Source organism: Chenopodium quinoa, unplaced genomic scaffold (genome assembly GCF_001683475.1).
Source record: "Chenopodium quinoa cultivar QQ74 unplaced genomic scaffold, ASM168347v1, whole genome shotgun sequence".
In the NCBI taxonomy this organism is placed as follows: domain Eukaryota; kingdom Viridiplantae; phylum Streptophyta; class Magnoliopsida; order Caryophyllales; family Amaranthaceae; genus Chenopodium; species Chenopodium quinoa.
The window spans coordinates 2,098,931-2,126,433 of NW_018743593.1; the positions used below are offsets into that span (position 1 = coordinate 2,098,931).

The window sequence follows — 27,503 nt, forward strand, 5'->3', positions numbered from 1 at the left end:
TTTCCCACACACTTAGCTCTTGCAGCCTAACTTTAGTGTCACTTTCACACACTGCACAGATACATGACCAAATATACTTCCATTAGGAACCCTTTGTCATGAAATCTTAACATTGAAGCATGCCTTTTCATATCAACATCACTCATCAACCATAATGGTCATTGCATCACGAAGTATGAAGTGCTTAGCCTCCGTGCCTAAGTTACCCAAATACTTTCATCATTGAGTCAACCATTGAGATAGCCTAGGATGGATTAATCCTTAATCCTTGAGAGATAGTATCAAACAACATTTGACTAAGCTTGTTCAACATGCATTCGAAAGCTTCTTTCTTTTTCACGTCTTTCTTTTTCGGGAGAAAGTCGGTACCCTCCACAAAAATGACAGAAAATTTTTGTTTTTTTGCATTTTCGAGTCGTACGATCACATTACAATGCACACACGTGTCATTTCACTTCGAGTCGAGTCAACCTCGAGTCAGTCAATCATATCGAGTCAAGTTTATACCTTGAGTCGTGTCAAGTCGATGAGTCAAGTAATGTTAAACCTTAGGTTAACCCTAAGATAGTTAAAGAAATTGGCAAAGTTCTATAGTCAAAATAAATACAGGTGCAGCAGAATAGGGAAGACCCTACTCCAGCGCCTGGTGCTAGATCTTTTCAGTAGCGACAGAGATCGAAGCCTCTCAGAAAAGTGATTTTGACCTCGTACAGCAATTTCGGGTTCCTTGGTACGCTAGTTAGCCCCTATAAGCAATTTAACATGATTAAGTAGTCAGTTTGATTACAATCACAATAAGTGGTCGACCTGATGAAAGATCGTCTCACTTAGCTTAAAGCGCCTAAGAATTGGCTCATCACGGAAACACCGACATACTGGTTTTAGCGGAAGCAAAGTTCAGACAAGCTTTAGAGAACAACAAACGTTGGTCATCGGAAATTTTCTTCAGAATATTATCGCAACAAACGTTCAAGTACCGAAGCTCTTTTGTTCAGAGACGCGTGAACATCTTCATTAAAGCTCTTTGTTCAGAGACGCGTGGACATTTTCATCAAAGCTCTTTTGTTCAGAGACGCGTGGACATTTCTTTCAAAGCTCTTTTCTCCAGAGACGCGTGGGCATATTATTCAAGCTCTTTTGTTCAGAGACGCGTGGACAATCCTTTTCAAAGCTCTTTGCTCCAGAGACGCGTGGGCATATTATTCAAGCTCTTTTGTTCAGAGGCGCGTGGACATTCCTTTCATTCAAGCTCTATTGTCTAGAGACGCGTGGGCACATCAATCAAGCTCTTTTGTTCAGAGACGCATGGACAATCCTTTTCAAGCTCTATTGCTCCAGAGATGCGTGGGCATATCATTCAAAAACTCTTTTGTTCAGAGACGCGTGGACATATCGTCAAAGATCTCCTATTTTCAAGCTCTTTTTCTTAGAGACGCGTGGGCATCCTATTATCAAGCTCTTCGTTCAGAGACGCGTGGACACATCATTTAGAAGTTCATATTAAAAAAGAATATAATAAAGAAGCTCTATTGTTCAGAGACGCGCGAACATATTCAAATAAAAAAGAAGCTCTATTGTTCAGAGACGCGTGTACATATTAAAATAAAAAAGAAGCTCTTTGTTCAGAGGCGCGTGAACATATCAAAAAGAAGCTCTTTAATCAGAGACGAGTGAACATCAAAACAGCAAGGTGGCGTTCCCTAGATTATGGAGAGTTGTCACAAACAACTGAGGATTGTTTCAAGAGAAGCAATCTTCGATAGTATTCCCTTGGATGTGGAATATTATCAATGCGGATGAGGATTGTTTCAAGAGAAGCAATCTTCGATAGTGTTCCCTGGCTTGTGGAATATTATCATGGCGGAATTGGAAGCAGTTACGGGTGTAGCGATTTTCAAGAGGGATGGCATTCTCTAGCTTGCAGGAGGTCATAAAAACAGTAAAGCGGCAGCAAATCGGTTACTTTCAGAGACGTGTGCTCAACGGTGCAAGATACGCGTTTCTTAATTCTTTTATCTGTTTAACTAACACTAGTTTGCAGCTATCGGCGTTACAAGAGTGATTTAGGATCGTAGAACGTTCTAAATCATTCTCCGTCCCTATTGCTACTTTGACTTTTGTTTTCGAAACTTGTGTTTCTCCAAATTAGTCAAAGTAGGGGCTTCTGTAGACACCCATTTGTGTCTCCCCAAAACCAAACCCGGTGATGAGTACCTTTCGCGTCGAACCATAATCGAATGAAGCGAAAGTGTGGAAAGTTTAGTGTTGCGGAAAGTTTTAATTTTCTTTTCTCTTCTCTCTGTTTTTGAAAACTTATTTTAAGAAAATAGCCAATCCAGTTTGGTTGGTCCATGATATGGGTCCAATAGTAGTGTAGTTGGATGGGGCTTGACAAGAGCTTTCTAACGATATATTATAAACCCAATTCCGATGAATATTGAGGAAGTTATGGCCAATTTACTAAACTGGGCCCGGTTTGAGCCTTATACGCGGCCCAATGATCTAGGGGAGGGCCTAATATGATTTATCATTCCTAATGCAATTAGGAATGATTTTAGTCTTCTAGATTCTTCTAGAAGGTTCTTTTCATTCCTAATTCAATTAGCATTGATAAATTGACTTTTGTTGACTTTTTAGAATTTTAATTAAAATCAAAGAGCATTTTTGAGGAAAATATACGACTTTATCCTACAGTACGAAAAATTTATTTGATTTGAGAAAGCGCGTCAAAAACAGGCTTGGCGCCTGGAGCTAGGCCTGGCTCCTGGCGCCTGGCGCCAGTTAGCCAGGGTTGGCGCCAGCTCTGTTTCAGTTGCGCCAGGACTCTGTTCTGTTAATTTATCTTTTTGGCTGATTTCTCTATAAATAACGACGTAAAAACTCCGTTTTCATTCACCTACAATCAGTTTTCATTCATCAATTCTCTCTCATTCTCTTCTATAATCATTCACCATCTCTCTCTCTTCTAAAAATTGATTTTCACGTACAAAATTCCGCATTCACAAGATCTAGAAACACCTAGCCATATTCGAAGTTGCCTTCGCCCTAGATGTGAAAGGTTTTAATTTCTGAGGGTTTGGTCCCAAATCTCTATTTCAATTATTTAATTTAATTGTTTGATTATTATTTTCCTTGAAGTTACTAACGTGTGTATTTTGTTATTAGAAAGAGGTACGAGGCATCAAAGTAAGTACTTTAATTGATTTATTGATGTTATGATGTAGAAATCATGTTTATGTTGTTATTATGATATTCCTAGTATCATGTCTAGGGTAACTTTAATATTAAATATGATTGTTACGATGCTTCCTATGTTCTTCCTAATATTTATGATTGTTAGTATCATGTTAGTATCATGCCTAGGATCTTGCTATTTTTATTATGCTTTAATATTAACATGAGCATGATTATGATTATAATTGTTATAATGATTATGAATATTATGATTATTATCATGATTATTTCAATTATAATTTATTTTTATGATTATTATTATCATGTTGCTTGATGATTTTTGTATTGCTTGATCACGCCTTTTATGCATGTTTAAAGGGAATCTATACTTGTAATCACGCTTAATAAGATAATTAATAATCTTGTTAGGGTTAATATGATTATGATTTCAAGTGATCGTCAATAATAGATTTATTTGTGCATTAATATTCAACCAACATAGATAAACAGGTTTAGGGTTAATCCTATTGATTGTATGTTAATCCGAAAGCGCACATGAATACGATCAGAATAAAGTAGAGGCCTATTATTAGGGCAGGTTCAATCTCTTTTAGGTTGGATTTGTACCTTCATCCCCGAACCCTTATTTGGTTCAAGACCTTATGGAGTTGACGATCTCTTGGATCGTTAAGGGGTGTAACCTTCACCCTGTGAACGGTTTACAAGTTCCTAAAACTTGTTGGCGACTCTTTTGCTCTATCTTCTTCCCTTATGGACGCCACCGTACTTTAGTGTATGATCAACGTGGGGTTCAAGCTAGGGGTTAAAGCCCTAAATCTCATATTTGCTTCTAGTTTTTGTTTATGCCCAGGTGTTCCAGATAAGGTTACATCCCATTCGATCCTGAGATCGAACGTTCCTTCCATAGACAGAAAAATCTCTACAAGCAAATCCTGACGGATTCTGGTGATAATAATAATAATCACCGCGATCCTCCAACTGGTTCTAGCGATTCAGAGGTATCATCAGACGCGGAATCAGAGATGGCGGTTCCAAAGAAGCTTAGTGATTACTCACAACCAAAGCTTACAGATTTTCCACATCTCACCCCTACTCCGGCTCTTGATGGGGTTCAATTCGAAATTAAACCCCAATTTATAACGATGATAGAGAGGAAGCAATTCAGTGGAGCTAAGGGTGAAGACCTAAATCTCCACATTGCCGACTATTGTCAATATTGCAATACCATCAGGTAAGCCGGGGTCACTCAAGACCAAATCAGGGAGATTCTCTTCCCCTTCTCTCTAACTGGAAAATCTAAATTGTGGTTTAATGGCTTAAATAGAACTGCACTTGGTATAACTAACTGGGAAACTCTTGTTTTGAATTTTTATAACAAGTATTATCCTGCAGAGAGAACAACCGTACTACGGAGTGCGATTCAGAACTTTGTCCAAGAAGCCTTTTATAATGGCCTTGGAAATTCTTCTCGAATAATTTTAGATTCTGCAGCTAGTGGGAGATTTATGAATCTTGATGTTGAAGATGCAGGTCAGGTTATTGAAGACATGGCGATACACAATTCCCAATATGGGAATCCTAGAGGATTTGCTAACAAGGGCAAACATAGTGTTGACTCTGTATCCTTTTTGCAAGCTCAACTGACCTCTATATGCCAGAAATTAGATAATCTTAGCTCTGCCAATGTAGCTAATGTTTCTGCGATTAATAATAATTCTAATGAGGCTTTCTGTGAAAATTGTGGTATTATAGGTCATTGGGAACAAGATTGCAAGAGTTCCGTGGAGCAAGTTAATGCCTTTCAAGCTTATAGGCAGAATAACCCATACTCCAACACCTACGATCCTGGGTATTGGAATCATCCGTACCTTTCCTACCGAAGTACTAATGTTCAAAATCCACCACCACAAGAACCACAGGCGCCACAGCAACAGCAGCAGAAATATTATCATCCCAATGTTGGCCAGAAGAACCAACCACAACAAACCTCCTCATCTTCCGACCCTTCTCTGGTGGAAATTAGAGCAATGTTGGTTAATATGCAAAAGCACATGGAGAGTAGAGATGCGACAATTGATCAAATTCTAGCACATAATAAAATTGTAGATAATCAAATTGCGCAACTTTCCGCTACTCTACAAGCCCGCCAACAGGGAGCTCTGCCGGCACAGCCGACTAGGCCTACGGATCAAGCATTTGCAATTACTCTAAGGAGTGGTTCAAACTATGAAGGGCCCCCTATGCCCAAAGTTGATGAACCTATTTTATTAAACAATGCTAATCTTGATTCCGTTAAACCAAACAATGTAGTTAATAGCCCTGCAGGGCTAAAGGATAAAGCTAACATATCTAATTCTACATTGCAGGGTACGACTCCAGAGAAGGTGGCTACTCCAGACAAGAGAAGCAATGCTCAAAAGCCAATTATCAAACTTCCATTCCCCAATCGTCAATTGAAGACAAACTTGGATAAGCAGTTTGGTAAGTTCCTGGAGATGGTAAAAGATTTGAAGGTAACATTTCCCTTCACTGAATTAATCACACAAATTCCTTCGTATGCAAAATTTATGAAAGAAATATTGACAATGAAAAGGTCTATTAGTGAGGTAGAGACAGTAGCTTTCACTGCAGAGTGTAGTGCCGTACTTCAAAATAAGTCTCCACCTAAATTAAAAGATCCGGGTAGTTTTTCTATCCCTTGTCATATAGGCAATCTAATGATTGATAATGCATTGTGTGATTTGGGAGCTAGCGTTAGTGTCATGCCATTATCTGTGTGTTCCAAACTGAATATGGGTAAATTAAAAGCTACCAATATTACTCTACAAATGGCCGACCGTTCTTTTAAATACCCCTTAGGTGTTTTGGAGGATGTCCCCATTAGAGTAGGTAAATTTTATATACCTGTTGATTTTTTTGTTCTTGATATGGATGAGGATGTGTAAACCCCAATTATTTTGGGTAGACCATTCCTTAACACTGCAGGAGCAATCATAGATGTGAGAAGTGGTAAGTTAACACTATCAGTGGGGGATGATAAAATTGTTTTTAATCTGAATAATGCCCCTAAAAGCTCCATGACTGAGGAAATATGTTTCAGTGTTAATGTGGTTGAGAATTATTCTAATAAGCCCCAAGCTCTTGAAAAAGACCCCTTGGAGGCGGTATCTTGTGTTGCACCCTTTTCAGATGAGATAGACAAATGGCAGAAGGAAGTTGATGCAATAGAAAGAGCACTCTACAATGTTGGTCTTGGTTTTGAGGATGAAAAGGTGGAACCGATCAAGCAAGTTGTGCGATTTGAGCCTACGGTGAGTGTTCCGCCAGATCGAGTTGCAAGTGTTGAATTCAATGACAATTTGAAGCAACCCTCGATCAAAGAAGGATCTTTAGTGCGTAGCATTGAAGATCACCCAGTCCAAGTCAAGGAGGATCCACCTGATAAGGTGATTTGGCGTCCCACTGGGTATGTCAGGAAGCCGCGTCGTAGCCTAAACACCGCTAGACCGGGTGAGAAACCACCCGATCAAGCGTTAGGCCAAGGGTCCTAGTTATTGTACTTGGTAAGAAGGTCATGCGGGACCTAGATAAACCAGCGCTTTGCGGGAGGCAACACGTATTTTTAATGCTTTTTAGACTAGTTTTTCTTTCCTTTTTCTTATGAGAGGAGAGATGAGGGAATTTAACGAGTTTTATGAGTGTTCGTACAGGTTTGAAGGAAAAGAGTTAGCCAAATTTTAGAGAAAAGAAGAAAATAAAAATTCGACAATTTAGTCTCGGGCTCGACCGGGCGAATCTCGCCTGATCGGGCGCGAGAGCAAGTCTTCAAAATCAAGTAATTTCACCCGACCGGGCGATGGCCGCCCAACCGGGCACAAAACTCGTCGTATACGGACTAAATTGTCCGCCCGATCGTGCGAATCTCGCCTGATCGGGCGCGAGAAGAGGCGAAAATTATCTCATTAGATCGCTCGACCGGGCAAATGCCGCCCGACCGGGCGCGAGAGACCATCAGATTTTGAGCGTTAGATCGCCCGACCGGGAGCGAATGTTGAGGAAAATCGAGTATCAGATCGCCCGATCGGGTGAAAGGCGCCCAACCGGGCACGAGAACCTCTGAAAATATAAATTCCAGATCGCTCGACCGGGCGATCCACCGCCCGACCGGGCACGAGTGGGTTCCGCGTCCTCTTCTTCTTTCTTTTCTTCTTTCTTCCTTCATTTCTTCTTTCCTCCATTACTTTCTCTCTCTAAAACTCAAATTCTCTCTACCTTCTCTCTAAGATTTCTCCTCCATTTCTCACCCAAATTCAAAACTTTTTACATATTTGTGATCCTCTCTTCATCCTCTACATTTCCATATAAAAATTTTCAAATTTTATTCAAATAAATTTTCAAACCCATTTTCTACCATGGCTTCAAAGAGGGCTAGGTCTATCTTCGGTAGGAGCTCCAGTTCGAGGGAGGAATACGGCCCGGATTTTCAACTTCCGTACTGGAAGACGATCAGTATTGCTAGTCGAGAGCAAAAGGAGCGGCTGGAACACTTAATCGGTCATGAGGTAATTCCTTCTCGGTGGTTACACCGCCCTACTCTAGAATCATTTGGTTTGTATGATTTTGTAAAACGATTTTTAAATGACATTGGCATGAGAAAATTTGTTGATATGCACTATCCTACATTCTGAGAACTTACTTGTGAATTCTTGTCTTCTTTACATGTTGTTAGTAGTAGAAATGGGCCAAATTTATTTTTTAGGTTGAACAATAGAAATATTAGTTTAACTTTTATAAAATTTTAAAAATTATTTGAATTAAATTCTGAACTATCTCACCAATGGCATGCGGACTATAAAATGGGTGACATATATCATGCTTTGACTGGTTTGCCTACTCCCGACACCCAACATGCTAGTACCAAACCTATTCACCACCCTGTCCCAAAAATCTGGCAAAGATTTGCGGGTTTGTGTTTTTTAGGTAGGAACGAGCCCCATAATGCCCAATCTAACGAACTAGCTGTCATAGGACACTATGTGTATGGGTTCGAGAAATTGAACATAGGCAGGTTTATTGTTCACCATTTGAGTAGGCATGCCACGGCTAGCACCACATCAAAAAACCCCATCCGTTTAGGAGGCCTTATCACTCGAATAGAAGTGAAAAAGGCCGGTTTTGTAGTGGATGGACCCCACCAACTGACCAACTGTGGACCAGATACCTATATGATTGCTAGGTATTTTGAGGAGTTAGGGTTGGTACGACCGGATAGCGAGCATACACCCTTTTGGTGTATTAGGACTTGGAGCGAGCAACCTTTGCCCATCTTTCCCCTACCCAGTCCTGACTTGACCGCTTTTCCCCCAGGGCAACCATCTTACACATATGACGTTTTAGTTGCTAACGCTAGGGGGCAGGCACCACTACCACCAGTTCCACCACCCCAGCCTCAGCCCGAGGTGGCATTCTCTCCACCTCGCATGTCTCACTCCATCCCTCATGTTGACTCTGACCCAGTTTGGGACCTTCAGAATATAGGTCAGGCCTTAGGACGTATAGAGCATTCCCATACTGACCTTAGGAGGATGGTAGGCTCCATAGACCAGAGGTTAGGGTACCTAGAGATGAACCAGGGTAGAGCTCTTTACCCTATGTACGATGATTATGCTCGTCGGGGTAACATTCCCGACGACGCTATTCACCCTGACTGGTTTCAGCCTCCACCCCAGGGATACGATAGGGATCCCACCGCCCGTGGTATTTACACTGACTATTCCTCATTCTATGGGTACGGCCAGGACATTCCTTTCGGGGGACCGGCGGGGGGAAGTTTTCATGTTGATTATTTTGGTGGTAGCTCTTCTGGTTCAGGTGGCAGTGGAGGTGCAGGTTTTGGCTCGATGGATGAGGATGATCAGGACTAGCTATGCTGGGCTAGTCCCCGAGCCAATGAGGACATTGTCTGATTTTGGCTTGGGGGAGATTTTGGATTTGGTATATTTCTTTTCCTCTTTTCTTTTTTTTTTTGGTGTGTTTTCTTAGGCTAGATTTCTTTCTTTCTAGGTTAGTTTTATTGCTTTCTTATATATGAAAAAATAAAAAAAAAATTGAAAAATAAAAAAATAAAAAAATCCAAAAATATGTTCCAATGAATTGTAAATTATGTTTCCCTGTGGAGTTCGACCCTACTTCCCTATCTACTTTAGTTAGAGGATTTAGGTAATTACTTTTGATTAGGGGATACGACTTTACCCTGTCAATCGAGTATATTTTTTTAATAAAAAATGCAAGCTAAGCACAGAATATTAATAGAGGAAGTGGTTTTTATGAAAATGCTTTTCTCTACTCCTAATAAGGAGAACCGCATGCTCCTTAATATAGCACAAGTCAACTATTTACGTGGGGCCAACATAAACTTATTATGCCATTTTTCATGTGTACATGTATTTAGTGATCTATTAGTTTGGATGACTATATTTCAAGGGAACGTAGCAACGTTTTAGACTACTATGGTTCATATATTTTCAAATGTATTTTACTTTAATACTAACTAATATTTTGAATACATTTTTCTGAACTCTAAGCTAATGCCTGGAAGCGCATCAGTTACTTACTTTATTTAGCATTACAATATATGTTTAGTTTACTTTGTTGATAACTAAATTGATACGGAGGACCTACTAAAATACATTTAGACATTTTCCTTGATTAATTACCTTTGTATTTGCTTATTCCATTTTCTTCGAGGAAATATAAAAATTATTCCTATTCAACTTACTAATACGTGACCTATCTTAAAAAAGACATTCACTATAACATTGATTGAAGGATATCAATACATAATCCAAAATTGGATATTGCAACGAGTAATTTATTTTTGATTCCTTTTACGTTATAATATGGCAACCATTACTTTTACTTTATAGTAAAACTCAATCTATAATTTGCATAACTATACAATATTATAACCATAGCCTCTAACCTTTTCAGATTCATTATTAATTTAATTAATACTTCGACTACTATACCTTAGCAAGATTATCATGTCTATCACTTAAATAACATCTACCTATGTAGCCTAGTAACATGTTTCCGTTAGAAAAATTACCTACGAATAAACCACAAATGTCATTTCCTTTTTAAAGGTGTGTTTCAAGATTGTATATTCTCTTTGAATTCGTCTTTACTCTAGTTTTATCAAGTTCAATACTAGTAACATTCCAATTTCATTTGTGAATAAGTTGCACTACTTATGCATGTCTTGCAAAAGTTTAGCAACAAAACTTTATTTTAATGATATTTTACGTTTATGAATATGTTTTTTCTTTTAATCATGCACACTCTCAAGTATTATTATGATTTTGGAATTCGTCCTACTTTCGTTTAATACACATCTCTATTTGTGTATACCAAAAAAACTGTTAATAACCTCTTCAATTACAAGCCTATACTGGTCAATTCTTATATAGGACCAAAACTAGCTATTTAAAAATTATGATACTGAAAAAAAAAAAATTGTTGAATTACCCACAATTACATAAAACCTTGTAAGGTACATAAACGATTTGCATTAACATAAGGCTAAAGGTGCTACTACTTCCTTACATTTCTTGGACACTAAAATGTACCTTCAAAATTCAGCCAAAAGGTTAACAAACAATACTTTGGAATGTCCAAAATATTAACTAACTTATACTAGCACCGATCTTACATGTTCTTACAATACACCACAGAGTTATACATACAAAATCACTTATAGCCTAAACATTCATATTTTGTTAATATTCCATTTCAACTCGAACACTTATTGTTCTTCTTCAACCATAATCAACAAACTCAACTAAGGGATGTTTTGCAACACCAAGATTTCATCTTCATTCCGGATTTTGGCAGCGGCTACAGAGTCAAACCTTGAGAGAAATTTATTATTGCGACTCATAATGAGCCTCGCCGAATTATGGCCCCCATACAATGCCCAAAGGTGATAGAAGTACATCAACTGAGCATTAACCGCAGCACGAACCTTAACTCGCGTTGGTGCAGTCACGTGCTCCCTCACGTAGTATGATTTAACGTGGGTGTTCAAGTTCCACTCATTGTTTAGGAATAACATAACATAGTGTTAATAAATAGATATACAGCAAACTAAAAAGTTACAATTACATTTTTTTTTTTTTTTTTTGATAGGACTAAACAAGAAACATAGTCAAGAATCATTTTAAATAGCACGCTTAAGTCTAATAATTAATTATTAATTTGTAAAATGTTGAGCCTGACATAATATCTTAGAAAATTAAAATGTAAATGTAAATTACCTCACTTCGAGCAATTACTTTACATATAGGACTCAACTTAAGTGTCGTGGGGGTATCAAGCTGTTCAATCATATAACCGTTGCTCTCGAGGAAAAATTAATCCACAAATCGATCACATTTATCCGCATAATCAGTGTACACCCTCTTAAAGGTCTCGTTACCACGTAAGTAGTAATTGACACCTACATCATCTTCATCCATGCTGGATACATGGATTGTATACAATGGCATCAGTGGCCCATCATCTATTTCAACCACCACTACATTTTGCTCTGTCTCAGACAGTTCTAGTTCAGTCCACAACGCAGGTGGAATAACTGCCACAAACGCAAAACCTCCGTGAGGTCTTGGTAAGTTAAGAGGGGGTTGATTATCTAATTCAGGCATTTGAGGATATTGGTTATTCATTACGCTAGAATAGGAAATTTGTGGTAATTCAAAAGCGGATGCAGTTCTTTTAGGGTTCACAACATTGTTGGGATAAATTTTGATTCAAAGGAAGAGGAAGATGACATATTTGATGAATAAATGAGATGGTTTTTTTAAAAAAAAAAAAATTCCACCTAATAAATTGTTGGTAGGTGTAGATGCCATTTCACATATAAAACAAATTTATAGCATGGAACTAAACCCTAGATAATACGCGTGTTCAAAACTTGTTGTAGTCCTTATATTTTAATCCGACGTTAAACCCTAATTCGTTAAATGAAAACAATAGAGGTGAACACCAACGTACTACACATTGCATGTATTTTGGTTACATGTAAACCCCTTTACAATTTATAAGTTAATTATTGCATTATTTATTTAAGAAAATATGCAACTACTTTTTTTTTTTTTTTTTTTTTTTTTGTTCCAGATCATATCATCATGAAAAAATAACATTTGAAGTAGAATCGTTCTATCAACACATCCACAAATTTGTATGACTATACGGGAGTTTAACACTTTGTTTGGATAGGAAGAAATGGAAGGAAAAGAAGAGAAGAGAAATGGAAGGGGACAAAATCTCTTGTTTGGGTAAAAGATTGGGGGAAGGAAGGGGAAAGAGAAGGAGGGATCTATTTTCCCTCTCTCTATAATAACTATAATCTCTCCAAAATTGAACAGATTTGGAGGGAAAATGGAGCTCACCTCCCCCTCCCTTTCTTTTCCCTTCCCTTCCTCCATTCTCCCTCCCCTTCTTTTCTTTCCTTCTTTGCTATCCAAACAAACCGTAAGGTATTGTTCATCTTTTTCGTTTTCGCTAAGCTAATTGTTTGCTCTCCTCTAGTGTCGGCTAATTTATTATTTAAATTAGAAGTTTGGACCAAATTTGTGAGTGATTTTGTTATTTTGCCTAACTTTATAAAAAAAATGAGAATATTTGCAAATATAATATGTTGACTAATGTCATTTCCCAAATTAATGGATATTTTAAATTAAAGTTTTAAAATTTTCTTAATAAAAATTTTAGAATAATAATAGAAAAATGTTATACAAAGCCCTTAGGGCTACATATAAACATTAAATTTACACTTGAAAATCGTAAAAAGTAAGAAATCATCAAAATATAAACACTAATAACATTTATTTACGCGTGTTTTTGCCATGAAATCCTAATTTTATACAATTTTGAAGAGTATATTTAATGCTTATATATAGCCCATAGGGCTACATATAACTTTACCCAATAATCATAATAATAAAAAACACAAGAATTAGAATGTGGGTTAACCAGAATTAAAAAGAAACGCACAAAATTACTGGCCTTTAATTTTTCAACCTAAAAATAAATTAAATGTTAAAATAAACACGAAACTAAAAAAATAAAAAAATAAAAAATTGAAAAGTGTACCTATCCGTTCAAAGGAAAGTAAGGAATAGCTAATTTCTTTCAAGGTCAATTATTTACCTACTTTTATTAAATAGCCATTTTGGTAAAACATTCCAATTTTATAATTATAATAATTAATTTAATTATATTTTTTCTGCATACTATGGTTTTAATATATTAATGAGATTTGTATTTCTTTTCCTAAACATCGATAAATACATACTATGTCCGGAATTACAATCAAAAAAAACAATTTGAAAATACATTAAATAAAAAAAAAGGGAAACTACATGAAAAAGTTGAAGTGTTGTACAAAAAAAAATTTATGGAGATATCATTCGCCACCTAATTTTGCTAGTGAATTGATGACCAATTCATTTATTAAAGTGTAATGATTATTTTGCCAACACTTTCACTATTACAAAGTCTTTATTACCAACATGTTTTATAAATTACTTGAGTACTTTGACTACTTGTTAAGACTTCGTTTTTTGTGATAGCCTTTTTAACAAATGCTCCAACATTTTCCTCTAAAGTATTTCAAATTTATTATTCATAGTGGAGTAGTTCACACACAATGTAATCTTGTAAAAGTAGCTAAAACTTCTTTCAAGCTTTTATATGTTAATATTTATCTCACTTGTGATAATTCTGCGTGCATTTACATTGTAAAATATTAAATTTTCCACCAATGGTCGTAATAGCTATTGTTAATTTGTTACCAATTTTCATACAAGTTTGTTTTCAAAGTTTGTTTTCAAGGGAAGGAAATGTAATGGAGATTAACAAATTAAGTAGAATTAAAATATATTATGTATTTGCATCAATTACTCTACTAACTCAAACCGCAATTACCATTTCTCTTAAAAAAATTTAAAACCGTTACACCCATTCAAAGTTATAGAAATTTCAAACCAAGGTTTACCAGGAATTGTGCGTAGTTAGAAGTTAGGCTAGTTAGATGTTGATAGATTAATAATATAACGATTTTGTAATTTAACAATCATGAATTATGCAAACCATAACATCAGCACACAATTCGATTACTAACATAAATAGAGTAGCCACAACATCAGTGATGAATTAGTACAACAAAGGAAACATAGCCACAATACTAAAATATATTACAACAAACTTTAGAATTTCTAAAATGTCTTCAATTATAGTGCATAGACACAAAAAGAAACGATGATCAAACACTTGAAAGAACCAAACAACTCGAGTCTCCGTTAGCAAAGACAACATTCATTGAAGAATCATTCAGCAACAATCCCAGCAATCAAAACAACATACCCTGGACACTGGGTGACCCTACATGAATATGATGCCATTGAAAATAGATTCATAGATTAAAAATTATATAATTTTGAAAATAGAATCGAAATTTAAAAAAGATTTCTAAATGAGTAGAAGTATCAATTTAATTTGAAGGTGATAATAATTAATACTAAAAGCTATAGTAGTAAATAGTTACCTTGAAAAATATGTCAGCTTTAATCAAAGGAGAACTAACATTCTTTTTATCTGCGCATAAAACATCGCCCCTCCACAAAATAGCCACGCCACCACAAAGACCGTCGGTGGGGGAGTAAATAAAACTGTATGCGCCTGGCAACTCCTTTACCAGTATATCAACATTGAAAATACTTTGCCTAACCTCCAACAAAACAACCACAGTCGGTGCACGCCTGTCATAGAGGTGTTGAAAATTCTCCACAAAAGAGGGCCGACCAAGACCTCGCACATTCCAAGAGCATAAAAAGAGGTCACTTGGAATGGGACAACATGGTGCAGTTACTAGGGTGGCTGCTTTGGCCCCACCAAATGAGCTGAAATCAACTTTTTGGTACCCTGCAACATAATCAAAATATGCATCATAGGCAACCAGTAAGTGTAAAACGTAGGGGAATGATGCCACTTTCATTACTTGAAAAGCATCTGTGAAAGAGCCCATACAAAGGCAAAGTGGAATGCGCTCTAGTGCGAACACAAGGGCACCGAAATTGAGTATTGGTTTTGGTCAAGAACATGCAAAGCAGGGGTAATATTGTTGGTGTTGGGCACATGCCCTAGACACCACTTTGTAAAGATAATGTATTCGTCACGAATTGGGTAAAGATCGTAGTAGTTGGGTAAATGAGCGGGTCGAGGCACAGAAGTAGACCCAATTGGTCGCATAAGAAGATTTGTTAGGTAGCTATTGTTGGGATTGGATAGGTGAAGAATAAGGAAGGAAATTGTTTCTAATGAAATAGGGATGTAGGAGTTTTCGTTTACTGGATCTTTGAGAAGGTATTCGAAGGTTCTAAAATCCATCTCATGTACTAGGCCCAATGGTGGAGTAACGAACATCAAAGCAATGCTACCAGCTCTTGTTCTTGCACGTCCTGCCATGGTTACTAGTTGAAGGAAATATTTTCAGACAGAGGAATGATAGACAGAAAGGGGATGAATAGGAAACTTAAGAGAATATGCGAGAAGAAGGGGAATGTAAAATGTGGGATGTAGAAGCTCAAAACGTAAGATTTATAGGATTAAACTCACAAGTGGGTCCACAAGACTTGGTCAACTAGCTAACAAAATTATTCATGATCGATTAAATTAAATAAAATGTATATTAAACCATCTTGATAAATTGTGGTATAATTATGAATAGGAAATAAATGTACACATAAAGAAAACAATAAGAAATTTGGTGAATTAAATTTGATGAGTTAGATAATATTAAACAAAGGAAGAAGATATAACTTCATATAAAAACCATCCATGTGTTACTAAATTACATTTTCGTTTGTAAAATTACACGGAAATTACAGAAAAAAGAATAAGACAAATAATAATAATATAATATTTCAATGGGAAAGCAAAACAGTAATTGATGTTTTTGAATAAAACAAAAATAAATCAATGATTAATGGTTCATTGTCATTAGAGCAATCAATTCAGGTAAACGAGTCGGTTTGAGTCAGGTTAGCGTGAGTCGGGTCATATCAAGTAGGGTGAATACGGGTTAATGTCAGAACATATGTGGGTCTGGTTCGGGTTTGATCCTGGTGGAGTCGGGTCACGTTGAGTAAGACATCTTAACGGGTTTCTGTCAGGTTTTGGTCGGGTTAGTAAACGGTCGTGTGTTACATCTGGTTCGGGTACAAAATAGATCGGGTTAAAGTCGGTTAATTAAGGGTTTAAACGAGTTAGGGTCTTCTCGGGTTCGAAACAGGTTATGTTCAAGTTAATTATTTACGAGTTATAATCAGGTAGTGTAATTTTCGGGTTCCAATCTGGTTCGGTTCAAGTCGATAATTTGTGGCTTATAATCAAGGTCGTGACATTTCCAAGTCGATAATTTGGTTTCAGGTTGGGGTAAGTTAGGTTTGGGTCACCATTTTTTAAGGGTACGAACGGGTTGGTTGATATGTCGGGTTAGGGTAGGTATCTCGGGTGGGATCAATTTTTGAAAGATCTAAATGTCATCAATCATTAGCAAAAAAAAAAGGGGACACTATACAAGTTTCTATTTGAAAACTAACAACAAATCATATTCATTAGGTTAGTTATGGGAAGTACAATAAGTACATACTTCAACAATGGTGAGAGAAAATATGAGTCAGGTTTGGATAGTAAACGTGAGAAAGCATTACTTCTAGAACAAAATTTATTAATGTGATTAATAATCATAAATATAATAAACATTAGCTTAGTGCTTTTGTTTGGAATTCAATTAGAGTATATGAACAGAGAAGTATGGCTTTGCAATGGTTTATTTATTTTTCTATCCTTGTGTTTAGTATTTTTAGATTTTCATTGATCGGTAGGGCTTTGAATTGGTATATTTGCTTAGTATTACTTTTGTTTTGTATTTTTATAACGATCATTCCACGGTGTAAATATTAAACCAATCCGCAGGAAATTTATAATGCAAAAGAGGTATAAAAGTATAACAATTAATGGTATACTTCCTCCGTTCTATTAATATTGCAACAATGGACTTTTTGCACTATTCATCACTCTTGTTTGACCATATAATATGAGTTATACGTTAAACAAAATATAGTCAAGTGGGATCTTGTTGGATTCGACTCATGTAATACTTTCACAATATCAACTTTTTATAATTTTTACTCTTACACAATTATAGATATTTAGCATATAAAATATGTTTTGGATTGCGTAATTTCCTCCTTGTTGCAATATTAACAGAATGGAGGAAGTATACGTTACCATCCCTTGATCAGCAATAGGTTCAGTGTAACACCCCCGATTTATTAGCTAATAATAAACAATAAATAAAGGAAAAATAGACAACCTTTGAATAAAATTGCGGAAGCATACACCTAAATCGGAGGTATCACCGCCACACTCGACAACCTGTCAAGTGTTAAGGCTTACACAATCCCTTTAATTACAACCCGATAATCTAAGTGAGCTATTTATACAACTTTATAAATTAAACTTGTTATAACAAACTAATCGAAACACTTGAGCTCCTTTAGCTACGACCACTTGATCAACTTGTTTAAACAAACTTGACTGCTCACCATTAAGGACAAATTCCTAAATAGATCGTCGCAGGGCCACCATAAGAAAAAGACATGGCCGCAAACACAAGTAGCACAACAAAACAATACACACACGTCAACAAAAATTGAGTAATCACCACATATCACAATACAAAGAATAATATAATAATTAATATTATTAGCTCACTTAAACAATGTAGTTTAGAAATACATTACACATTGTACTCTGAAAAAAAATATAACCTTTATCAACTCAACCTCGAATAATAATATGAACTTTTACTCAATTAACTCATATAACCCGTAAGAGTGCCATGCTCATTGTTCTATACCTAGCCTTGGACATGGGTAATTCGAATAAAACCAACAAGTATAAAAACTTTAATACTCTCAATAACCAGAAAATACCTTGAACCAGACCACATACGGGTCAATTCCCACTGTAGGGGACCATAGAAAAATAAATAATAAAGATTGTACCTCATTCTTAACTCATGATCATTATCTCATTACCCACATGCCAAGGACTAAGGTCTATAACGCCGAGCCTCCCAAGAACAAAATAATAATTCTCAACCTTTTGATCTCATACATCGATCAAATAATCTTTCACATGATAATAAATAATAACTCCACAATGGCACAAGTTCCCAAATAATACATCAATTCAATTCAAAAACATCTCAACTCTTAGGAAAATAATACTAGCACCCAAAAATAATCAAAGCTCAATCTAAAAATAATACCCACATTAGCAACCCTAAAATCTCGATGAAACAATACTCCCTATAGGAACAACATTAAAACCCTAGAATAAAACATAATCAATCATAACATATCCAATCAAATCATATGTACCAATAATCAATCATGTACATATACATATACAAACTTGATCACACGAATTACAATTATAAAATTTGCACATAATAATTACAATCAATAAACAAATTATAACCAAACCATTCTAATAATTTAATACAATCACATTATAATCAAACAACTCCAAAAGATCGATAGTTAATCAAACATCTTAAAAGAGTTTGTGATTACACATAATAATTAATACAATCAATTAATCAAACATCTCCTAATTGATAAAGTGTGATTACCTTTCAACAAATAACAATCAAATCACAATATTCAAGGCAAGGTATATTGAGCACTGTTGCAATCTGCAAGCTTTGACTATACAAATCCAATGGAGTTTGGAGAATAATGAAAGAAAAACTTTTATGAATAATCAAGTTTGGGGTTGGATCATGGAGGTCACGCACAAGCTACGTACGGCAAACCCCACACCTTTTTTTTTTATAAAAAATATCTTTTGAGAGGTAAATAATATTTTTAGGGTTTAAAAATAGTTTATATACATTTTTCAATTGTACAATGCTATTTAAATAAGATAGGGTTTTAAAACTTTACGAAGTCTAAATAAAAAATATGAGATTAGAAAAGTTATATAATAAATAAAAATAAACTATATTTTTATAAAATATTTTATATAAAATCATAAAATATTCGGGTATTATATTCGGTGGCCATGTAATATGAACCAAATAATTCAAGCCATGAGGCATGGTTAGCATATACATTTTCGGCTCTACTTACAATTGCAATTTAATGAAAATTGTAAATATATATATATATATATATATATATAGGGAAAAAAACCATTATTTTTACTTTTTCAGGACCTAAACATAGACACCCATACGAAAGAAATTTTAATAGTTTGTTACAAATCGTTTTATTCCACATAAATTATTTGTTTTTTTATTTTTATAGGAGTTTTAACTAGGACAGAGCAAATCGGGTACCCAATCAAAATTTTATGACTTGTACTTTTATTTTGTTGTATTCGGGACCTAAAATTTTTGGATCCAGATTTAGAATTAGTTCTACCGGGTCCAAAAATTTAGGAATTGATATTGGAAACACCAGGTCCCGGTTCGGGTTCTGGGCAACCACTTATGTATTAAGATATAATATAACTTAAATTTTTTATTTTGGTCAGATTCATTTTTATCATTTCATACTTATATTTTTACATTCATTAATCAATTAGTATTTATGTGACGTATTATCAAATACTTATTCAAAGTTAAATATTAGATACATTCAACATATTTTTATTATTTCAAAATTTTAGTTGTTTTACAAATATTTGGTAACCGGATACCAACGTTTCGATTTGAAAAGGTTGAGAATTGGCATTGGTTATTAACGGGGTAATTTATTACCCGAATTTGGAACCACCTGTTCACAATCCGGTTTCGGACCCGCCTTTTCCTAACCGATTCTTGTTGTCTAGAACAAGACTACAAGCAACTTAAGGTGTTCCACAAAAACAAATACATTTTTAGCTGCCTATTTTATTTAATCAAAAAGATATAATTAGGTTTAAAATTTCATGCCTATGTCGACTACACTTTGCCACATCAACTTAAAAGTTGTGTACTTTATATTTATTGGTTGTTTTCATATGACATAATATACGTTATAGGTCATTTTTTAAATGTAACAAATAAATGTGGGAGATATTTATATCGAATGTGCAAAGTACTAATGGTGTAATGTCCATATATATAAGGTAAGTAATTCAAAGTAATTATCATGATTTATGTTGAGTTGATGACCGTATAAATATATAATTCATCATTATATCACATTATAGTAATAATAAATAATAATACTATCCTGCTATTGAGTCTATACCAAAACTATCAAGGTGATACCACTATCTCAATGGCTACATGCATGTCATACAAGTCTGAACAAATTAGCTTTCAATTGTCAAAGGATCGATTCCTAACAACACCACTATGCCCCCCCCCCCCCTTTTTTTATTTAGGTATTCGGTATGATTTGGGTTTTCATGGCCGATTTTAATAAATGTTTATATTCTTAGATTTTAATCAATTTTCCTACAAAGTGAAAGGTGGTTTTTTTTTTCAAAATTATTACGAAATTTATACAAAAGGGTGTTTTATGATACAATGAGAAAAAACAATTTCTAATCCCTATTATTCATCAAAAATAAAATAAAATTTTATTCCCCTCATAATTTTTTTCCCCTTCTGACATTTAATAATATCATATAAGTACTTGCTTTGAAAAATAAAAATATTCGGATAAACAATTAATTATTTTTTTTTACAATTTTTTTTTTTTTTTGCATAAGGATATCAAAATAATTTTATCTCACTTAATTTTACATTACACTTTATTAACCGTTAACTTTGTTACTATTCGCTAATTTGAACGGTTAAATTATTTTTTTTTAATAAATATTTTTTTGTTTTTTATTTTTTTTAAAGTTTTTTTTTTAAAGGGAGATTTGTCGGTTCCTTTTTCACAACATTATACCATCATCAAGTCACGTGAGGGAAGATACCAAAAAGACTCTTTATGTCCCCCTTTTTTAACGTCTGATATTTATTTCAATTCAAAACTCTACCCCTTTCCTCCAAAGCAAATCATCTGTCCTCTCATAATTCTTTGCTCTGCGACGGCGCAAGGCTCAAGGGAAGATCTTGCAACACACCAACACCGCATACACTTTAATCAGGTATTAATCATCTTTGTTGTGGTTTTGGTCCAACAATAAGAAATTTTCATTTATGATAAACATGTATCAAGTTCTATGCATGCCTTGTTTGTTCTTCAAAGTGTGTTCAAAATCGAGTCTCAATAGCTACATATTTAGCAAATTCCGTTGAATGAAGGTTTATATTTAGTGATTTTGATGTTTAATACAATTGTCGTCAGTTTTATATGGATAAATTTCAAGTTTTGGTTTAAATCTATTTTTTAATGGTGGAATTATTGATAGGTTTCTTGATGTGTGTGTTTGGAGAATGTGTTTAATACGGTTTTATTTGGCCGTTTATTGAGCCGGAAATGGTTGTTTATGTTTCCAATTTCTGATTGGTGAATTCCTTGTTTTTAATATTTGTCTCATTTGAAATTAGTGGTAGAATAGGAAGTAATTGATTATGTTATGTTGTTGATGGTGGAATTGGAGTAGTCAATTTCCACGTTTAATCTGATATTTTGTATTTTTCTTATGGTGTTTTTGTTTTGTTTTTTTTTTTTTTTTTTTTTTGACTTGGGATTTGGAAAATGGTTTTTTCTGTTTTTGGTAAGAATTGAATTGTTAAATCTTAGGTTTTTTTTCCAATATAGCAATTGTTTCGCTTTATTTGGCTTACCTATACTGTCACCTCTTTCATTGATTGTTACACTTATCCGGATATGGACTTTTTATTCTTTGTTTATCACACTTATGATTTCCAATCACCCATTTCTTTGTTTAGAAGGATATGGCCGACAATGGTGATACATGGTTCAATGTCACGATTAATGATGATCAGAAGTTGTATTATTTGGTGAGCATGTTTTTAATCACTATAATGTAAGGGTATCATATAATTTTCCCTTCAACCTAGCGTCATCTAAGTACATGTTTTGAAAACAGTGTCTTCCAGATTATATAAAGGAGGAAATTTCAAGGGGCGTAAGGGAGGTGAAAGTTCAAAGAGGCGATGATGACTCCATTACTTATGGGGTTAAGCTAAAGAAGGTGAAGACTAAATCTGGACATAAGTTGTTTTTTGGAGATGGTTGGGAGGTCTTTGTGGAGGAAAACAGCGTAGCATTTGGTGACACATTAGTCATCACGGTAATTTGTGATGATTCATTTAAGGTGGCCATTTGGAGGGATGGCGAAGAAGAAACCGATGATGTAATTTTGATCTCGTCTGATTCTAGCGAAAATGGAGATGATGATGCTAATGATGGTGCTAATGATGGCGATGACATTGCCCAAGCTATACAACAACCACATCCAAACCCCTTCTTTCCATTCAAGTTCATCAAAAGCTACATTAAAAAACCAACAATTGTAAGTTGAATTTTAGTACGTGTTAATATTTTAATGGGTACGGTTGCTTGATTCTTTTTACACTCGTGTGTTTATATTTTTCCTTATTTTTATTTTTTTAGAACATTTCTCTACCCTTTGCTCAAGCAAATTTCAGTGGCCTTGGAGACCCTTGCACTGTTTATTTGACGATAAGTCAGACATGGGAAGCCACAATGCACGTCAAAAAAAAATCAACATGGGAAGATTGTGGCTTGTACGTTAAGAAAGGAGTCCAAGAACTCATAAAGGGAGAAGGTGTTACGTTGGGTGCAAAGTTTATTATTGAGGTGACTAGTATGGATCCACCAACTCTTAGTTTGAGAAGATATTGATAGGTATTCTGGTATGGACCCCCGGTTATCTAACATTATTAACTCTTTGTTAGCTTTTAACCTATATTATTTTGTGTTGATGACACTTGTAATAGATGATTAGCTCATGGAACTTTTCTGTGTAATTCTAATTTAGTACGTTCGATGTTTAGTTTCCAAAACAGTTTAAGACCATTCGCCAATATATTGTTATCAAATGAAGGCAGAAATTTCTAAAATGATGGATGTTTTTTTGGTTTTTATTAAATCGATACATGAGAAGGAGTATTATAAATTCGACTTAAAGAGGGAGATATAAACAAACTTAAATAAAATCACAATACATTACACCAATTAGTTCAATATTTTATCTTTAAGATAAATCCATAATTAGTTTGGGCCACAAAAAATTGTTAATGTTATAGTCATGTCCAATATAATTAATCCTCAATATCAAAATAAATGTTGGAGATATTTATATTGAAATTCAATCATCCTTGCAAGATTACACATATTACGTTTATTATCTGTGTTATAAAATATTTTTTTATTTTTAATTCACATTTTACTCCAAGGTGGCAATGTGCATAGTAGTAATATGTCTGTTTTCCTTGCACACACTTAATATTCCATTACATTATCACTACACTCAACAAATTTAATGGACACAACTTCATTGGATCCCATACTTCGGAAAATAATCAATGTATGACCCAAATTTTTAAATTTTAATTTATAAATACTTGCAATTGGATTGCTGAATTTAGGGCCATGGATTGATTCATGGATTAATTCTTTTTCCTTACGGCAAATGAGCCCCCAACCGTTTATGAAAGATGTACACTCTCTCATAGAATATTGAGGTCCCCATAGTGAAATTACATATAATATAACTATACACTATAAGGATCAAATTATACTATACAATGAAGACGTCACTTGTAAACATATCTATGTACTCGAACAAGTGTACAAGTTAATGAAGTTGGTCAACGTAAAACTCTAAGAAGTAATGAAAGTAAAGAACCGAGATTGGAACACACAAATAACTAAGGGCCTGTTCTCGTACGTTGAAATTCAGTTCACTTCAGTTCAGTTCAATTCAGTTCAGCTCAGCTCACTTTAGTTAAGTTCAGTTCAGTTCAGTTCAGCTCAGTTCAGTTCAGTTTAGCTCCTAAATTCCTTCTCTTATAAAATATTCATTTCATTTCAGTTCAGTTCAGTTTAGCTCCTAAATTCCTTCTCTTATAAAATATTCATTTCATTTTGGTTCAGTTCAGTTCAACCGAGTTCAGTCAATGAGAACAGACCCTAAGAATAATATTTGAAATTAGTGTCATTTTATAGATTATCCTTGTCATATGACCTTGTAAGATGTGTACAAATTATATATTGGTTGTCTATCATAATAAATTTTAAAAAAAAGACTGAAATCTCATGTTCTAAACTTTAATAAATAATATTGGCAATAAATTAAAATCCAATTCAAGCATCACTACAAGATTACCTATTTAAGTTAACATTTTTCATATGTTCATAGTACTAATCTTCGTATACACAAGTATAGGGACACTATGTATAGGTAATCACCAGCTACATTGCTTTTAGGGACTTGTTAACAATTGAATCTTACTAGTTACTACAAGTCTACAGGTATCTATATCAATCAGATGTGTGCGTCTATCTCCAGTTGATATGACATGCTAAAACATGAAAACAGTATTTCATTGCATAACGACCTTGTATAACTTTCATTAATCTGCACCTTCTTCGTATGTTGATTCTTCACCTGTTTGGTGGGGGTGGTATCATCGTACACGTACTTCGAACCCCAACGTAACCCATGTAATCCGCCCGTCTACGCCTACCTCTACTACTACTGGGAACATGGGCCGAAACATCCTACACAAAAATAAAATATAAATCGTTAAAGAGTGATGGTGCATTTGTAACCCTTGCAATATAAATTTACCAAAGAACTATACCCACATCATAAGTTGGACATTGAGGTGGTCCAGATGTGTCCCGTGCTACCTTAGGATGTCTTTCACCATAAGCCACATCTATAACCTACATAGACCAAAGATATTGTTCAGTCAGGTAAAATAAAAAACGTAACATGTGCTACATTAAAACATGGAAGATAATAACATACCCCTAGTTTTCCATAGTCACCGGAATAAGTTCGGTCAAGCTTGCATGAATACCCAATTCTCTGCATGCTCCATGCCTTCACTCGAGGATATGTATCCCACGCATTGGGATCCAAGCTAATTTTAGTCGATCCAAATAGAAAATCTGAAATTATGTCCTTAAACTATTTTAATCAAAATTAAACAATAATCTTGACTATAGAAAACAATTTTATCCTTATAATAAATTTGACAAAAAGGCATATGAGGTACTCACATCACAACTGCAAAAATTGAACAACCACCTCTACCACCTGCAAATCCATTAGCATAAAACCGCCGAGCAAAATTTGAGACACTCTCCAGAAATTTGTTCAATACCAATTCACACCAATCATAGTTTTGGCTATCCATACAACAACTCAATGCCGGAAGCAAATCAGTTGACAGTCTTGGGGATTGTGTTGGACACATAATCATATGTAGAGAAATGATTAGGAACAAGGTTTTAAATTCTTCTTCTTCATCTGGATCAAAATGTCCCTCCAATCTATCCATCATGATCCCAGTAACAGGAATGCCAACTGAAGTATATGTCCTAGACCCATGTTTATTAGCTTTTGTCTTCCACGCCCTCCCATACTTTAACAATATTTTTTGGCCTTCATCCTAACTACACCAGACATTTCCTTGGATGTAGGGACTGGTTTCTCCCCATTAGGAATTCCTAAAATCCAATGCACTTGGTTCTTCGAAAAGTAAATCGAACGACCATTTGTGCCTATTAAACACCTATTAATAGGATCAATACGAGTCATAATCCAATATGCTAATTGACGGGGTAAGTGCATATGGGAAGCAAAATGTAGCAGCCCCCCAAACCCCATATCACAAACCCATCTTTTTCTCCTTTCATCGAATTTCTGGCATATTCTGCCAATTGACTGAACACGACAAGTCATATTTGGGGGCTGCAGTTCATTTTTGAAACAACTTCAGGTTTCCTTTACCGTAAACTAACTTTAAATCAATATGTAATATTATCTTAGTTGTAAAAAATATGAGAATGGAACTCACTCTACGCAATGCAGCAAAGTAATGATTAATCACTTGCCCTTTTGCTTTCACAAAACCACCCAAGCTTAAACTGTCATCCTACAATACATCAAATTCTTAAGCTAATTGAATCAAGATATACAAATGCTAATTAAAACACTAAAATCATATCAATTTTGATTACCGTGAATAGTCCCGGATGTAACTCTATGGATTTTTGAACTATTCCAGTACCAATTGGGCGCTGCATTTGCACGGTATCTCCAATTTCATTAAAAGAATTCGCGAAGCTCAATTAAACCTTGAACGCAAAATTCGAATTTGCACGGTATTGTCTATTTTCAATTAATGAATACGTATTCTGAGTTTGTATTAGCACTTATTAATTTATAAAATAATAAGTTTCAATTACTCATTAAACAACGATTTCAGTTGAATTAACAAAGAAATTTACAACCAGTACATAACCATTACATAATCGGCATATACAAGACTTACAGATTCGCTCGAGTTGTTTGCCTTTCCCGCAGCATCGTCAAATACCGGTGGCAGGCACCTTTTTCCAAGGGCATCTTGTCCCATACCAATCTGAACATTAGAGGAAGATACAGAAATGAAGAAACAGAAATAATTTGAGAACGGGTCTGATTCAAATACTAACCAAATTGTATGATGGTGTTGAAGAAAAAACAGGAAAGAGTTTGTTTGAAAACCCTAACTAGAGTTAAACTACAGCATCCTTGAGTTAAAAGACGTTTAGACGGCCAATATGACATGGCATGTATATATAGTCATGAACTTGCGTGTGCCACATTCCAAATAAGGATCATAAATTGATAGATGAGTCCTTACTAATGCAATGTGAAATACCGAGAATGGGGCTAGATTAACGTTTTTTGTCAATCTAAAAGATGAACATGGAATTCCCGAAACAGCGGATTCCTCTAATGTGTTTGTACGAAAACATTGATCTAAATTTTTATGACAAAAGGAGAGTTCATGACTTAACTCCATATATTCATTCTGAAAATAAAAGAGTTTGACAAACCATGGAGATTTTCATTCTAACAAAAAATAAAGAAAAAAGGACAATAAAAAAAACCTTAGAAGCTTGGTAACTCGGAAAAGTATATAGAAAGCACAATAGTTGGCTCGTGCTCAAATTTTTCTAGCTATTGTTTCACAAAAGTTGTAGCAAACAAATATTTTGATGAGAATAATGGAGAAGATA

The 27,503-nt window shown here is 34.9% G+C and overlaps 2 protein-coding genes across 5 annotated transcripts; one reads left to right on the plus strand and one right to left on the minus strand.

The window, feature by feature from the left end:
* Positions 1–20,939: 20,939 nt before the first annotated feature.
* Positions 20,940–23,364, plus strand: LOC110682723. Its single transcript, XM_021859048.1, has 4 exons — positions 20,940–21,417; positions 22,166–22,237; positions 22,327–22,752; positions 22,854–23,364. Exons 2-4 carry the CDS (start codon positions 22,172–22,174, stop codon positions 23,103–23,105), a joined length of 744 nt encoding a protein of 247 aa, XP_021714740.1. The 5' UTR covers positions 20,940–21,417; positions 22,166–22,171; the 3' UTR covers positions 23,106–23,364.
* A 1,006-nt stretch (positions 23,365–24,370) lies between these two features.
* Positions 24,371–27,009, minus strand: LOC110682724. Of its 4 annotated transcripts, none has more exons than XR_002503451.1 (6): positions 26,771–27,009; positions 26,457–26,516; positions 25,494–26,371; positions 25,240–25,382; positions 25,074–25,154; positions 24,371–24,986 (listed from the first exon to the last, which is right to left on the minus strand). XR_002503451.1 is itself a non-coding variant. In XM_021859049.1 (6 exons), the coding sequence occupies exons 1-4, from the start codon at positions 26,852–26,854 to the stop codon at positions 25,861–25,863; spliced, it is 549 nt and encodes a 182-aa protein (XP_021714741.1). In that variant the 5' UTR covers positions 26,855–27,009; the 3' UTR covers positions 25,003–25,154; positions 25,240–25,382; positions 25,494–25,860. The 4 variants fall into 4 exon arrangements, 2 of the variants coding, with proteins under 2 accessions (XP_021714742.1, XP_021714741.1); XM_021859049.1 differs by lacking the exon at positions 24,371–24,986 and having other exon boundaries at positions 25,003–25,154; positions 25,494–26,187; positions 26,294–26,371; XR_002503452.1 differs by lacking the exons at positions 26,457–26,516; positions 26,771–27,009 and having other exon boundaries at positions 24,372–24,986; positions 25,494–26,187; positions 26,294–26,441.
* Between the last annotated feature and the right edge of the window lie 494 nt (positions 27,010–27,503).